This window comes from Dictyostelium purpureum, assembly GCF_000190715.1.
Source record: "Dictyostelium purpureum unplaced genomic scaffold DICPUscaffold_236, whole genome shotgun sequence".
Classification (NCBI taxonomy): domain Eukaryota; phylum Evosea; class Eumycetozoa; order Dictyosteliales; family Dictyosteliaceae; genus Dictyostelium; species Dictyostelium purpureum.
In genome coordinates this window covers 15,050-28,749 of record NW_003519572.1, presented here as the reverse complement: position 1 = coordinate 28,749, position 13,700 = coordinate 15,050, and the positions used below count along the sequence as shown (strand labels likewise).

Here is a 13,700-nt window from a genome sequence, read left to right as displayed (position 1 = left end):
AAATATATAAATATATTTATAATATATTTTATTATATATTTTGAAACAACACTCTAATTATTAATAAATCATATAAATAGAGTTTTATGTTTTGTATTGAAAAATATAAAAAATTCTAAAAAAAAAAATAAAAAAAATTTAAAAAAAGTTTTTTTTTTTTATTTTTTTTTGTTTTTTTTTTTTTATTTTTTTAAATAATAAAAATAATTGTTTTTTTTTTTTGAATAAATATATATAAAAAAAAAAAAATAATGAAAAAAAAAAAAAAATAATAATTATAGATAATCACCCTCTTCTTTAAGAATTTATGATAATTATAGAATCAACTTTGCATATTGATTTTATTGTTAGTTCAATTTAAATCATTGTTTCACTTTTTTTTTTTTTTTTTTATTAATTATGTACTTTTTAAACTTTAAAAAAAATTATAATTGAACATAAAAAATGCACATAAAATTACACTAAATTTAATAATTACACACAATCATTTTTTTTTTTTGAAAAATTTATTTTATTAATTTTAGAAAAAATCGTAAATCAATTGGCGAGATCACACCAAGATGTAGATAGACCCAAAAAAACCATCATATTTTCTTTCTGTTTCAATTTTTAAATAAATTATTGTAGATTTACATAATTTTTATTGATTATAATAAAAAAATAAAATTGGATTGAAAACAAATAAAAAACAAAATAATTATTTATTTATATATTTGTTTGCTTATTTTTGATTGTTTGTAATCAAATTATAGTATTAAAATTAATTTTTTTTTTAAAAAAAAAAAAAAAAAAAAAAAAAAAAAAAAAAATTTTTTTATAAAATTGTTTACTTGAAAATTTTTTTTTTTTAGGTTATAACCTTGTGTTAAAATTAATACTTTCAACAACACACCCCCAAATATCTATATCTACACAACAAAGAAAGAGCCAATATAACAACATATATTCTGATTATTAAAACACAAAATTACCTTTTTTTATTTTTTATTTTTTATTTTATTATAATCAAAATTTCAACATTCAGTGTTGTAAGGGGATTTTTGGTATTGATTGACTATTTTTATATAAACTGGGTGCTCGGGTTTATTTTATTTCTTGAAAAAAAAAAAAATCTATTTAAATTTTATTTTTTTTCTTTTCTTTATTTTTTTTTTTTTGAAATTTTTTTTAACTTTTTTTTTGTTTTTTAATCATATGATAAAATTAATATAAAAAAGATTTTATAAAAAGTATAAAAAAGATTTATTATTTATTTATTATTTATTTATTTGTATTTTATTTATTTGTATTATAAAAATAAATTTTAAAGATGGGCAACAATGCATCAGCTCCTTCAATACCAGAGGGTAATGTATTAGATATTTATTTTTAATAAATAAAATTTATTTTTACAAATCGAATATTTACTAATTGTTTTTTTTATTATTTTTATAGATGAAAAATTAAAAAAAAAAAGAGAGTTGGTTTTAGAAGAAATTATACAGACAGAGAAATCTTATGTGACATATTTAGCAGCAATTCAAGAGGTATATATTGATCAATTAAGAGGTCAATATAAATCATTAATAAAAGAGGACAATATTAAAGCTTGTTTTCTAACAGAACCATTATTAGAATTTCATGTACAGTTTTTTACAGAGTTGGCAATTTGCTATAATTCATTCAGTTGGTCAACAGATGTTTTACCACCACAATCACTCACTAGATCAGTAACAACATCACAAAACAGACTATCAACTACCACCACAACAACTACAACAACATTTGCATCAGCAAAGCAAAAGCAAAAATCAATTACATCGTTAGAATCTATAGAATCCATTACAAGTATATTTAATAAAAATGTAAATAATATCTTGGAACATTGGTTAAATTATTAGTGAGTTTTTATTAATATTGTTTATTTTAGACAGAGAATTTTAAAAAATATAGTGACTATATCATTGGGTACGATGCTTCCGTAACATTGTTGGCTAGATTAAGAAAAAAAAAAGATTTTGAAAATTTTTTAGTTGTATGTAAATTATAAAGAAATAAAAAATAATAATTAAGGTATTAATTTTCTTTTTTATTAGAAATGCAGAAATGATAGCCGTTGCAATGGTTTAGATATTAGTTCATTATTAATTATGCCAGTTCAAAGATTGCCTCGTTATATCTTACTACTTAATGAGTTATTAAAGAATACACCAGAGAGCCACCCATGTGCTAAAATAATCAATAAGTGTTTAAAGGGTATTAAAGAAGTTGCTATATTTGTAAATGAAGCAAAAAGAGATGATGATAATTCAAGTAAAACTGTTATACTTCAAGACTTAATTGTCGAAAAAGTAGTAAGTAATATCACAATGTTTTAATTAAATCTTTTCATAGATATTACTGTAAACTAATTTTAATTTTTAATTTTAGAATGTGAATGAAAGTTTTAGAAAATATATTAATGATGGTGATTTTTTTGTACATTCAGTTTATCCATTAAAAGAAGAGGATTCATTATTAAAAAGATTAAAAAAATATAGAAAGGCTAAATCAAAGGATGGTATGACAGAACAAAGCATTTTCCCAGATGAATTTAAAGCTTCAAAAGAAATGTTTTACTATACTTTTAATGATTCTTTAGTTTTGTTACAAAAGGTTCAAAAATCAATTTTAAGCTTTAATTCAAAACAAAATTTAACCATCCAAGATGTTTCATTAATTACCAAGATTAGAGTCATTGATGTTTTGGATATTTTTGGTAAGTTTAAAATTTAATTTATTAAAATCAAATAAATATAAACTAACTTATTATTCCATTGATTAATATATTTAGGTTTTACAAATTGTATTTTAATATTTACAGAGAAATCAATTTATTTTGGTCAATTAGGAAAAAATATAAATAAAGTTAATTTTATAACTACACTAACAATGGTTAAGCAAGAGTTAAAGGATGAAGGTAGTAGTGGTGCATCAAGCTCAAACAATGGAGCATCATCAACATCAGATCTACCTAGTATATTAACATTAAGACCCACACAGGAAAAAGGTTTCTTTTCAAATTTAGTTGGTTCATCCTCATCCTCGTCATCACCTTCGCCATCTTCAAACAATTTAGCAAACTCACACAAAAAATCACAAAGTACAACCACAAGCACCAATCCTCCAAAAGGTAATCATAATAAATCCTCACCAAGTCAATCAAATCCGCCAGCTCCAAGAAAAAGTATGTTTTTTAAATAAAAAAAAATAAAAAAAAGGAATTTAAATTTTTTATAATTCCATACAAAAAAAGGTTATTGTTTATTTAATTATTTTTTTTGATTCTAACAAATTGGTAAAACACTTCATTTAATGAATCGATGAATACTGAATTATCTACATTAACAATGATTTCTTTTAAGTTATAGAGGTTATAGTCTATAGACTCTGTTATGAGCTGAGGACTTTGATAGAGGAATTTTGATGAGTATGATGAAATAAGTTCAAAATTAGCATCATTGACATATAGAGTTTCGAGATTTTTAAAATGATCTAAATTAATTTGGTGATAGAATCCGCTACCTAGCTTCAATACCTTGATATTGTTATCTACTGGTAAGTCTTTGGATAAAAGTGTTTGATTAAATTCATTACTGAATATTAATTTCTCTAAATTGCATTTGTTCGACAAATTAAAGCTATTTAATGGCCTATTACATCTAATTTCAAAAGATTTGAGCTTCTCTGGGCATTTGTTAAAAATATCTAAAATATTAAAACCAAGGAATTGAATATTTGGGTTTTTTTCGAGTAGTTTTGCTAATTGGGGAGTGTGTGGGTAATCGAAGTTTGTGATTTCGATAGTTTTAACACTTGATGGGATTAAATCGATATCAATGATTTGATTGAAAGATTGACCAAACTTGATTGTTTCCAAATTTCCTGATTTGGAAAAAACATTCTTACCTAGAGGTTGGTTAAATGAATCACCAAACTCAAGATATACCAAACTTGATGGGAAAACGCTGTTATCAGGATCCTTAACTTCAGCAGATAATGGTTCACCACCATTATTAAAACCACCCTTAAGAGATAGTTTTTTCAAAGTTTTTGGGAATTGATTTGCTTTTAATTGATTGTTAAAAGTTTGATTATTTAATTCTGAAGTGATTTCTAAATTTTGCAACTCACTTGGTAAGATTGAATTGCCATTATTTGGATCTAAAATATTATCTACATTAACTAATTTTAATGAAACTACATTTTTTGGAATCATATTTCGGGTGATGCTTTGAGGACTCGTTGGATAGTTTATATAAACAAATTTATATTTTTCGACTGATAATGGTAACTCTATTGATTGGCACAGTTGATTTGGTAGCTTTTGCATTGAAAGTTTGAGTTTTTTCAAAGAATTTGGTAAAAGCCCATTACACGGGTAGCTATCTTTGAAACAAAGGGATATACTTGTTAAAGTTTCTGGGAAATAAAAATCTTCAGGAATTTTCATACAGTGGGAATCCATTTTTAGTGTTTTTAATCCATAATGGAGTATCCTTGGTTCGATTAAAAAACTTTGATAGGAAACATTGATTTCAAGATATTCTATAGATAAGGGAAGTTGGCCTGATGAAAAAGTTCTATTATAAAATCGGTCGAAATCAAGAATGAGCTTCTTTAGATTTTTTGGTAATTTCTCTTTGAAGATTGGGTATCTAAAACGCATGAGGGTTAGCTCTTCAACTGAATCGGGCAACTCATTAAAAAATGGTGAATGATAGCCCAGAGAAACATATTTGCACTGTAGTTTTTTTAGTTTTGTTGCTGATTTATAATGTTTTAAATTAAATCTCGATGGTGCTATAAGTGATGTAATTGATGATGGTATGTCACTTTTTAATTCTTCTAGCTTGTATGAGATTTCAATGGTTTCTAGGTGGTCCGAAATTTCTAAATCCAATGGATCTTCATTAAAATCTAAAAAAACATTTTGAAGATATTCTTTATGTTTAAAATTTTTTAAATCATTATAGCTCGAAAACCTTCTTTTTCCTTGATTTATATTATACAGTTTTAAAAATCTAAAAATATTTGACCTTATATAATTAATTCTAAATAATTTGAAAAATAATTCTGAATTATCTTCCATTCTTTGATTTGTTTAAAATTATTAAAATGGAGCAACTGAAAAAAAAATAAAAAAAATGAAAACCAAAGCAAAAAAAATATTAAAAAAAAAAAAAAAAAAATAATAATAACCTTGATTAACTTAAATATTCAGAAAAAAAAAAAGTATGAAACCGGTTGTAACTTATGAAATAACTTTAAATATAAAAAACGAACAAAAGTTTTAAAATAAAAAAAATATTAGACCATAGTTTTTTATATAATCTTTTTAAAATTTAAATATCATTATATTTTATTTTTATATTCTAAAAATGGTTTTTAAGTAATTGAATATTTTTCTTTAACCAGCTAATTGCTTTTTGATTATTTGTTTTTTCTAAGACTGGTAAAACTTTTTGTTCAATTTCTTTATAATAGCTATTTATGAAACTGATTTCATCATTTGATAACATTTTAAGGTTAATTAATTTAGCATCGTATGGAACAAGAGTGATGCTATCAAAACATAAATATTGACCATTATTGAACTGAGTAGTGGCTTGAGCAGTTACCATAACATTTTCAATACGAATACCAAAGTTACCAGATTCATAATAGCCTGGTTCATTTGTGAGAGTCATACCTGCTTGAAGATTAGTTGGATTGGCAATAGCACGATAACTAATACCTTGTGGACCTTCGTGTACATTTAAGAATGAGCCAACACCATGGCCGGTACCATGAGCATAATCTAAGCCAACATTCCAGAGATGAGTACGAGCGATGCAATCAATGTCACGACCATTAACACGGTTTGGGAATTTAAGAGAACCTAAACCAATATGACCACGAAGTACACGAGTGTAGCAATCAATCTCATGTTGACTTGGAGTACCATAGTGAAGAGTACGAGTTACATCGGTAGTACCATCGAGATATTGACCACCACTATCTACCAAGTACATACCTTTAACAATTTTGGCACATGTTTCTGGATTTGGCTTATAATGAATGATTGCACCATTGGCATTGATTGATGAGATGGTATCAAAGCTTAAACTAACAAAATCAGTTTGTTGACGACGGAATTGTTCAAGTTTTTCGCTAACTGTATGTTCTGTGTGTTCGGTGGCACCTTTTTCAACGATTTCTTCCTCTAACCATGCTAAATATTGAATTAATGCAACTGCATCACGAATATGAGCATTCTTGAGACCTTGAATTTCAGTTTCATTTTTGATTGCCTTCATTAAAAGAATTGGATTAACTTTTTCTAAGAGACTTTCTTGTGACACACAATTGTAAAGAGCCATGCTTGAACGTGGATCTACCCAAACTTTTTTACCTTGTTGTTTTTCTTTTAAGTATTCAAATACCTTGTCGTATGGGTGTATTTCGATACCACTTGGTAAATGTGATTTGGTCTTTTCATTTAATTTACTTGAATCAACAAATAAAGCCAATTGATTATCTTGACGACCAACAATAACATATGAGAGAAAAACTGGATTGAATGAAATATCAGAACCTCTTAAATTTAATAACCATGCAATTTCATCCAAAGCTGATACAACCATATAGTCTGCATTTGATTTTTCCATCTCCTTTCTAATATCTTGAAGTTTATTCTTTGATGATACACCACTATACTTTTCTTCTAAAAAGAAAACTTCATCTTTTGGATACTCTGGAATTTCTTCTTCTCCTCTGAATGATTCTCTTACCTTATCGACTAAATTTTCATTGTCAAACTTTATATCAATTGATTTATTCTTTAATACTGATTTCATGCTGTCATAGTAACCTTTTGAAATTAATCTTGAATCAATACCAACTAAACTTTCTGATTTTAATGTCTTTAAAATACCAAATTTTTTTTTTTAATAAGTAAATATAATTTTTCCATTGTTAAAAAAAAATGTTGTCATTTTAATAAACTTACAGATGATAAATAATCTTGAATAGTTGGTTCACCAGCAACACGGTCCTTCATAACTTTCCAATTTGATTCTAATTCTTTTTCAGCTTGTAACCAATAACGACCATCAGTCCACAATAATTGTTGTTGTTCAGTAATAACTACACAACCAGCACTGCCACTGAATCCACTAATATATTCTCTTCTTTTATCTTTTACACAAATATATTCACTTTGATGTGCATCTTCTGATGGTACAATATATGCACTTAATGAATTTTCTTTCATTAAATTTCTAAGTTTTTCAACTTTTTTAGAAATTGTTACTTTACCCATTATTTTATGATTATTATTATTATTTAATTTTGAAATATTATTAATAATTTTTTTGGTGATGTTTTGCATATAATTTAAATTTGAAAATAAAAAAAAAATTAACACATTCTAAATTGAAAAAAAAATGAAAAAAAAATAAAAAAAAATAAAAAGAAATTTATTTTTCCTGTTCAAATAAAAAATTAAATTTGAAAAAAAACCAAATAAATAACCTCTATTAATATATAAAAAAATAAATGATTTATAAAAAAAAGGCTATTCCAAATATATTTAAAACAAATAAAAAAAACAAATAAAAAAGAAAAGTGGATCTAGATTTACTTTAGTATTTTTAGAAAAATGGGAAAAGGCACCAGGCATAGTTTTTTTTTTTTTTTTTTAAAAACTTTACACATAAAATTAATTATATATATATTTATTTTATTTTATTTTATTATTATTTTATAAGAACTATTTTTGTTATTTTTTATTATTATTGTTATTATTATTATTATTATTATTATTATTATTATTTTGGTTATTATTATTTTTATTATTTTTTGATTCATCTAATTTAACAATTGGTAAAACTTTATCTAAACTTTCCTCGGCCTCTTTAATAATTTTGTTAAAACTTAATTCTGTTTCGTGCTTTATATTTGTAAAAGTTTTATCAATTGATGCTATTGATTCTTCAGCTTCTTTTTTAACCTTTATAATTGAATCTTCCATAATTTTACGACCTTTACCTGCATTTGAAACAAAACGATCTAAACAAAAAGACTCAACTTTACGTGCAACACCAAAAATTTGTGAACTAACTGTAGCTTCTTGTGTAAATAATGTCCATTCGTTGTTTTCTGGATGTGGTGTGTATGTGCATACTTCGTCGACACCTAATAAATTGGTAAAATTTAAATTTCTTGTTCTTAATGTCATTACTTTATTTTTTGGGTCGACTGTGCTCTCTTCATAAAAGAAACACTCTCCACTTCCAAATATTTTTGTTAACCATGATGGAGTGTTATTCTTGCAAATAATTAATCTGGTACATTTTAAAACACCTGTTGCTGGGTCAAATTCTTTTGACAACATATCTACACTTAATACATCTGGTCTTTCTGGTGATGGATATTTTCTCCAACTTGCTGTTGAAATATCTGACCATAAATGTCTGAAAAATAATAATGAAAAATGTTAATATTAGTTTTTTGTTTTTTCCCAATATTTTTACGAAAATTCACGGTTTTTTTTTTTTTTTTTTCTTTTCTTTTCTTTTTTTACACTTACTTATATGTATGTTTAATAGTTTCAAATAAAGGCATTTTATTATTTATTTGTTTTATTTATATATATTTTTGGTTATGTGGTGTGTTTTAATTTTAAAGTTTTAAATTTTAAAATTTTATGATTGAATTATTTTATAATTGTAATGTTATAAATATAATATTTAATACGCTATGGTAATCTAATAAAGATATTTTATTTAATTAAACATGTAAAATTGTTTATTAAATAGATATAATAATTAAAAAGTTATAGTGTTGATCCAAAGAGAAAAAAAAAAAAAAAAACAAAAAAAAAAAAAATGAAATTATTTAAAATAAAAAAAAAAAATTAAAAAAAATTAAAAAAAAAATAAAAAAAAATTAAAAAAAAAAAAATAATTGTTGTGTGGATAATGGATGTGAATTGTTTTAATTAAATTAATTGCTCTGTTCTTTTGCTATCTTTTCTTTTATTTTTAATATAAAGGAAAAAAAAAAAAAAAAGAACTATATTAAAAAAACAAAAAAGAAATTAAAATAAAAAAATAAAATTATAATAATTATTTTATTTAACACCCACACCACATGGTTAATCGATTTTTTTTTTTTTATAATACCGTATTTGAAAAATAATAAATAAATTTAGTTTTAATTTTTATTTATATAAAATAAAAGAAATAATAATAATAATAAATAAAATAAAAAATAATAATAAATAAAATAAAAAAATAATTATTTTTTAAATAATTTTTTTTTTTTTTTTTTTTTTTTTTTTTTTAATTTTTTGTTTTATTAATATATAAATTTTTTTATTAGAATTTTGTAGATTTTTAATTAATTTTTATTTATGAATAATAATAAAACATTTAGATATGAATAATAAAAATAAAATTAGATAGTGCAATTTGTTTTATATTTATCATAATATGGACCGAAGAGATAACAATGGTAATAATAATATACTACAATCAAGCAGACAAAAAAGAAGTTTAAAATCATTTGAGAGGTCAGTTTTCAACAAAAAATTAAAATTGGTGCACGAAAACGAAGATAATGAAAAAAAGAAAAGAGAAATATCCTCAAAGCAATTAAAAAAAAAATTAAAAAGACAATTATTATATAAAAATTTTTCGAGAGATGAAGAGATTGCCAAAAAGGAAAGATGCAAATTTAAAAAAGAAGATGGATGTAAATGTAAAAATAAAGTAGCTACGATTGGTGAAAATTATTGCAGGCAACATATCTACAGTAACCCAAGCAACTCATTAAATATAATTAGGTGTAGGGGTGTTTCAAGGTTTTCAAAGTAGGTTTTTGTTTTGATCAATATAAAGATAATGATTACTAATTTACCTTTTGCTTTTTTAGACAGTGTTTAAAACCAGTGTATAAAGAAACGGTTTTTTGTAAAAAACATTTAACACCATTATATAAAGACCATATCGAGAAATTAAAGAGTGATGGTTTGTCAATTGATCAAATAGTAAATAATGAGGCATGGTCATGGAACCCGGATATATTAAACAAAAAAGAGGAACAGCTTCAGCAGAAACACCAGCAACCACAACAACAGCAACAATTAGAAAAATATACAGATAGTGAGGAGTTTGTTTTAGATGAAAGTTTATTACCATTTACAGAGTTTTTAAATAATAATACTAAAAGATTAAACTCACTAAGAAAAAAGAGATTAATATCATCAAAATTAAATAATAAACCAAACAGCAAAAAAGAAAAACCACTGAAGCAAAAAGTAACCAAAAAACAGGAAAAAGTAATTTCTATAAAAAAAACAGAGACTATAAAAGAAATAAATAAAGGACAGATAAATAATAAAATACCACCAATACCACAGCAACCACAACAAATAAAAATAATGCCACAACAAATGATTGAGGCATCAGTTACAACCACCACCACCACTACCAATACCAATGCCACCACTACAACATCAACCACCTCTACAATACCAAATAGTAATATCAGCAACAAGGAAGAAATAAAGAAAACTAATCAAAACATATTTTTCAACAAAGTATCAAATTTAATGGATGATTTAGGCTGGTCTTTGGATGATGATGAAGAGGAGGAATAAATAAAAGGAATAAATAATAACCACATGCTTTATCTTTAGATTAGGTTCTTAAAGATTAACCAAAACAATAAATAAAATATACCATTTTTACGAGATAAATTACTTCTTATTTTAAATTAATAATATTATTTAAATCGATTTTTATTTGAATATACAGTTTCGAAATTAATTTATTCTTTCTATATTTATTTACAAAGCGCTTGGTTTTATTTTTATTTGATTTTATTATTTGATTTTATTATTTCTTTCCTTTATGGGTGATGCTCTTTGATATGCATGCTTTAAATTTATCAAATTCGACTTTACAAACATTTTTTTCAATATTATCTAGGTTTGCTACAACACATGAACCATATGCTGACATCTATTTTATAATATAAATTTTATTAGTTTTGTTATTTAATAATATTTATTTATTATAAATATATAAAATAACGAACCTCTAATGAACATTCACCAAGTGATGATGCTACCCTTTGTGACCATTTCAATGCTGTCCCTTTTGAACTCATTATTTTATTATTATGGTTAAAAATCGCGATAGATTAACCTTTTATTTTAATAAAATTTGAGATTTATAGTTGTAAAAAAGCACACAAAAAAAAAAAAAAAAGGAAGTGTATTAATTTGAGTAAAAAGAAAATGTGGTAATATATTACCTTATAAAAAAAATAAAAAATAAAATAAAATAAAATAAAATAAAAAAAATTAAAAAAAAATTAAAAAAAATAAAATAAATTCTTTTTTTTTTTTTTTTTTTTTTTTTGTTTTATTTAACTTTTTAGAAAATAGTAATATTATTTATTTATAGAAACATACATTATTTATTTATATTTTTATTTATATATTTATATATTTATTGTATATTTTTATTTTTGTATTTGTTTGTTTAAAACTTTAAAAAATTGTAAATTAAATTCAGTGTAAAAAAAAAAAGTGTAATAAATAAAAAATGCCATATGTTAAATTAGGTAAATCAAGAGGTGATGAATTCGAAATGCACTATGAAATTCACAATAGTGAGCAAGTTATAAATCAAGATGGTGCAGATGAAACACCAGTTCAGTTGAGTGGAAAAGAAAATGTTGTATTGGTAATGGGATTTCTAACACCTTTAGAGGCATGGAGAACCAATTTGGAAGAGTTTACCAAAGATAAAGAGTACAATTATTTAATATTCGATAATAGAGGCTCAGGAAAAAGTGGTGCACCAAGTAAATACTCATCAAAAGAAATGGCAAAGGATATTGAAGAGTTAATGAACCACTTAAAATGGGACAAAGTACATTTGGTTGGTATTTCAATGGGCGGTATGATATCAATAGAGTTTGCATCAATGTTTCCAGAAAGACTATTATCTCTTGCATTAGTTGTAACCCATGCCGGTAGTTTAGCTCCATGGAGAGGTATCAAAACAATTACAAGAACTTTATTCGTCAAAGATCATTACACAAGAGGAGATTTACTTGTAGATATTTTATATTCACCAGAGTACTTAAAGAAACCATCAAAAACTCAACCAGAAAAAACCAATAGAGATATGTTTTTAGAAAAATATGTTTTCGATTGCACAAATAATCAACAACCAAAATTACTTGGTGTTTATGGCCACATAAAAACTGTAAATACTCATAGTGTTTCAAAAGAAAGATTATTAAAAATCAAAGACAGCGCAGAAAAATATCAATTCCCAATTTCAGTTATAACCGGAACCGATGATCATTTAGTTAAGCCTAAAAACTCTTTTTATTTAAATGATATTTTAAAACCAAGCGAATTTTTGGTTTTAGAAGGTTCTGGTCACTCAGTAAATATTGAAAACTATGACGAGTTCCATCAATCTATTAGAAGATTATTTAAAAGAACCCAATTGGCTCAACAACAACAACAGGAATAAAAACAACAACAATAAAAAAATAAATGTTTTTAATTGTATATACTATAAAACTATAAAATTACTAGTTAGTATTATAATATTTTTTCTTTTAATAAATAATTTATATATTGGGAATAATAGAAAAAAGGTATTGCAGAGCAAAACAAGCATTACTTATCTTATCTGGAAAATACAGAGGTTGTTTAAATGAGTATGAAGATATTGTATTTATCATTTTTAATTTGGTTGCTATTCTTTTTGATTATACTCCATTAAGAAAAGAATTTCAAATATAAAGGATGTTTTAAATCAACCAAATTAATTTAGAAATAATTTTTTTTTTTTAAAATTTTTTTTTTTTTTTATCTGAATTTAATTTTTGTTAATTTTTTTTTTATTTTTTTTTAATTTTTTTTAATTTTTTTTAATTTTTTTTATTTTTTTTAAAATTATTTGATTTTACTATAAAAAACCATTTTCCATAAAATTAATTAAAAATTTTTTTTTTAAAATTATTTGATTTTCAAAAAAAACCATTTTCCATAATATTAATTAAAAAATTTTTTATTTTTTTTTTATTAATTTATTAGTTATTTTTTACATAAAAATTTAAATTTAAAAAAAGTTGAATGAAGATAAATAGAAAAGTTAATCAGACCCTTCACTATCTGACGATAAATCAATTGGATTAACAGAGCCACCAATGTAAATTTTTAGAATTCTGTCCATCGCAACAACATAGAGAATTTCATAAAGAAGAAAGAAGATCATACAAAAAAAAAATAAGTGATGTTGATGAAAATATAGAAAGTGAAGAAAATGAAGAAAATAGAGAGGGTGAAAGTGAAAAAAATATAGAGAGTCAACAATAAAACCAATCTAAAAATTCAATCTCAAAGGTAAATATAATTTAATTAACTTTTATTAAATAATACTAATGCATTTTTTTTTTTTTTAGTATCTTTTTTAAAAAATGTAGATGAGAATAAAGATGAAACTCTACTTCCACAATATCTCAGTGAGACTAGTAAAATAAAACCTCATGGAGTACCCAAAATGCCTGATTTCAAATCTCATGAAGCCAATTTTGTCATCAACAAAAACAATCTTATTTCTTTAATTGCAAACAAAGCACCACCCTCATTAAAGCCTCCTCCATTA

The 13,700-nt window shown here is 23.7% G+C and overlaps 7 protein-coding genes across 7 annotated transcripts; 3 read left to right on the top strand and 4 right to left on the bottom strand.

Annotated features, from left to right (window-relative positions):
* Window positions 1-1,309: 1,309 nt before the first annotated feature.
* Window positions 1,310-3,222, top strand: DICPUDRAFT_81422 (uncharacterized protein; the record flags this gene model as incomplete). Its single annotated transcript, XM_003290656.1, has 6 exons — window positions 1,310-1,346; window positions 1,435-1,844; window positions 1,910-2,014; window positions 2,076-2,333; window positions 2,410-2,737; window positions 2,813-3,222. 6 exons carry the CDS (start codon window positions 1,310-1,312, stop codon window positions 3,220-3,222), a joined length of 1,548 nt encoding a protein of 515 aa, XP_003290704.1.
* Window positions 3,223-3,286: 64 nt separating this feature from the next.
* On the bottom strand, window positions 3,287-5,110 carry DICPUDRAFT_155236 (uncharacterized protein; the record flags this gene model as incomplete). Its single annotated transcript, XM_003290647.1, has 1 exon — window positions 3,287-5,110. One exon carries the CDS (start codon window positions 5,108-5,110, stop codon window positions 3,287-3,289), a length of 1,824 nt encoding a protein of 607 aa, XP_003290695.1.
* A 283-nt stretch (window positions 5,111-5,393) lies between these two features.
* Window positions 5,394-7,321, bottom strand: DICPUDRAFT_155235 (uncharacterized protein; the record flags this gene model as incomplete). Its single annotated transcript, XM_003290646.1, has 2 exons — window positions 5,394-6,923; window positions 7,010-7,321. 2 exons carry the CDS (start codon window positions 7,319-7,321, stop codon window positions 5,394-5,396), a joined length of 1,842 nt encoding a protein of 613 aa, XP_003290694.1.
* A 459-nt stretch (window positions 7,322-7,780) lies between these two features.
* DICPUDRAFT_37798 (uncharacterized protein) lies at window positions 7,781-8,625 on the bottom strand (the record flags this gene model as incomplete). Its single annotated transcript, XM_003290645.1, has 2 exons — window positions 7,781-8,474; window positions 8,591-8,625. 2 exons carry the CDS (start codon window positions 8,623-8,625, stop codon window positions 7,781-7,783), a joined length of 729 nt encoding a protein of 242 aa, XP_003290693.1.
* An 869-nt stretch (window positions 8,626-9,494) lies between these two features.
* On the top strand, window positions 9,495-10,663 carry DICPUDRAFT_81418 (uncharacterized protein; the record flags this gene model as incomplete). The annotated part of the gene is made up of 2 exons (XM_003290655.1): window positions 9,495-9,574; window positions 9,937-10,663. 2 exons carry the CDS (start codon window positions 9,495-9,497, stop codon window positions 10,661-10,663), a joined length of 807 nt encoding a protein of 268 aa, XP_003290703.1.
* Window positions 10,664-10,901: 238 nt separating this feature from the next.
* On the bottom strand, window positions 10,902-11,175 carry DICPUDRAFT_155232 (uncharacterized protein; the record flags this gene model as incomplete). Its single annotated transcript, XM_003290644.1, has 2 exons — window positions 10,902-11,027; window positions 11,104-11,175. 2 exons carry the CDS (start codon window positions 11,173-11,175, stop codon window positions 10,902-10,904), a joined length of 198 nt encoding a protein of 65 aa, XP_003290692.1.
* A 641-nt stretch (window positions 11,176-11,816) lies between these two features.
* Window positions 11,817-12,512, top strand: DICPUDRAFT_19880 (uncharacterized protein; the record flags this gene model as incomplete). Its single annotated transcript, XM_003290654.1, has 1 exon — window positions 11,817-12,512. A coding segment is annotated over one exon (696 nt), but the record flags the coding sequence as incomplete, so codon positions are not given.
* Between the last annotated feature and the right edge of the window lie 1,188 nt (window positions 12,513-13,700).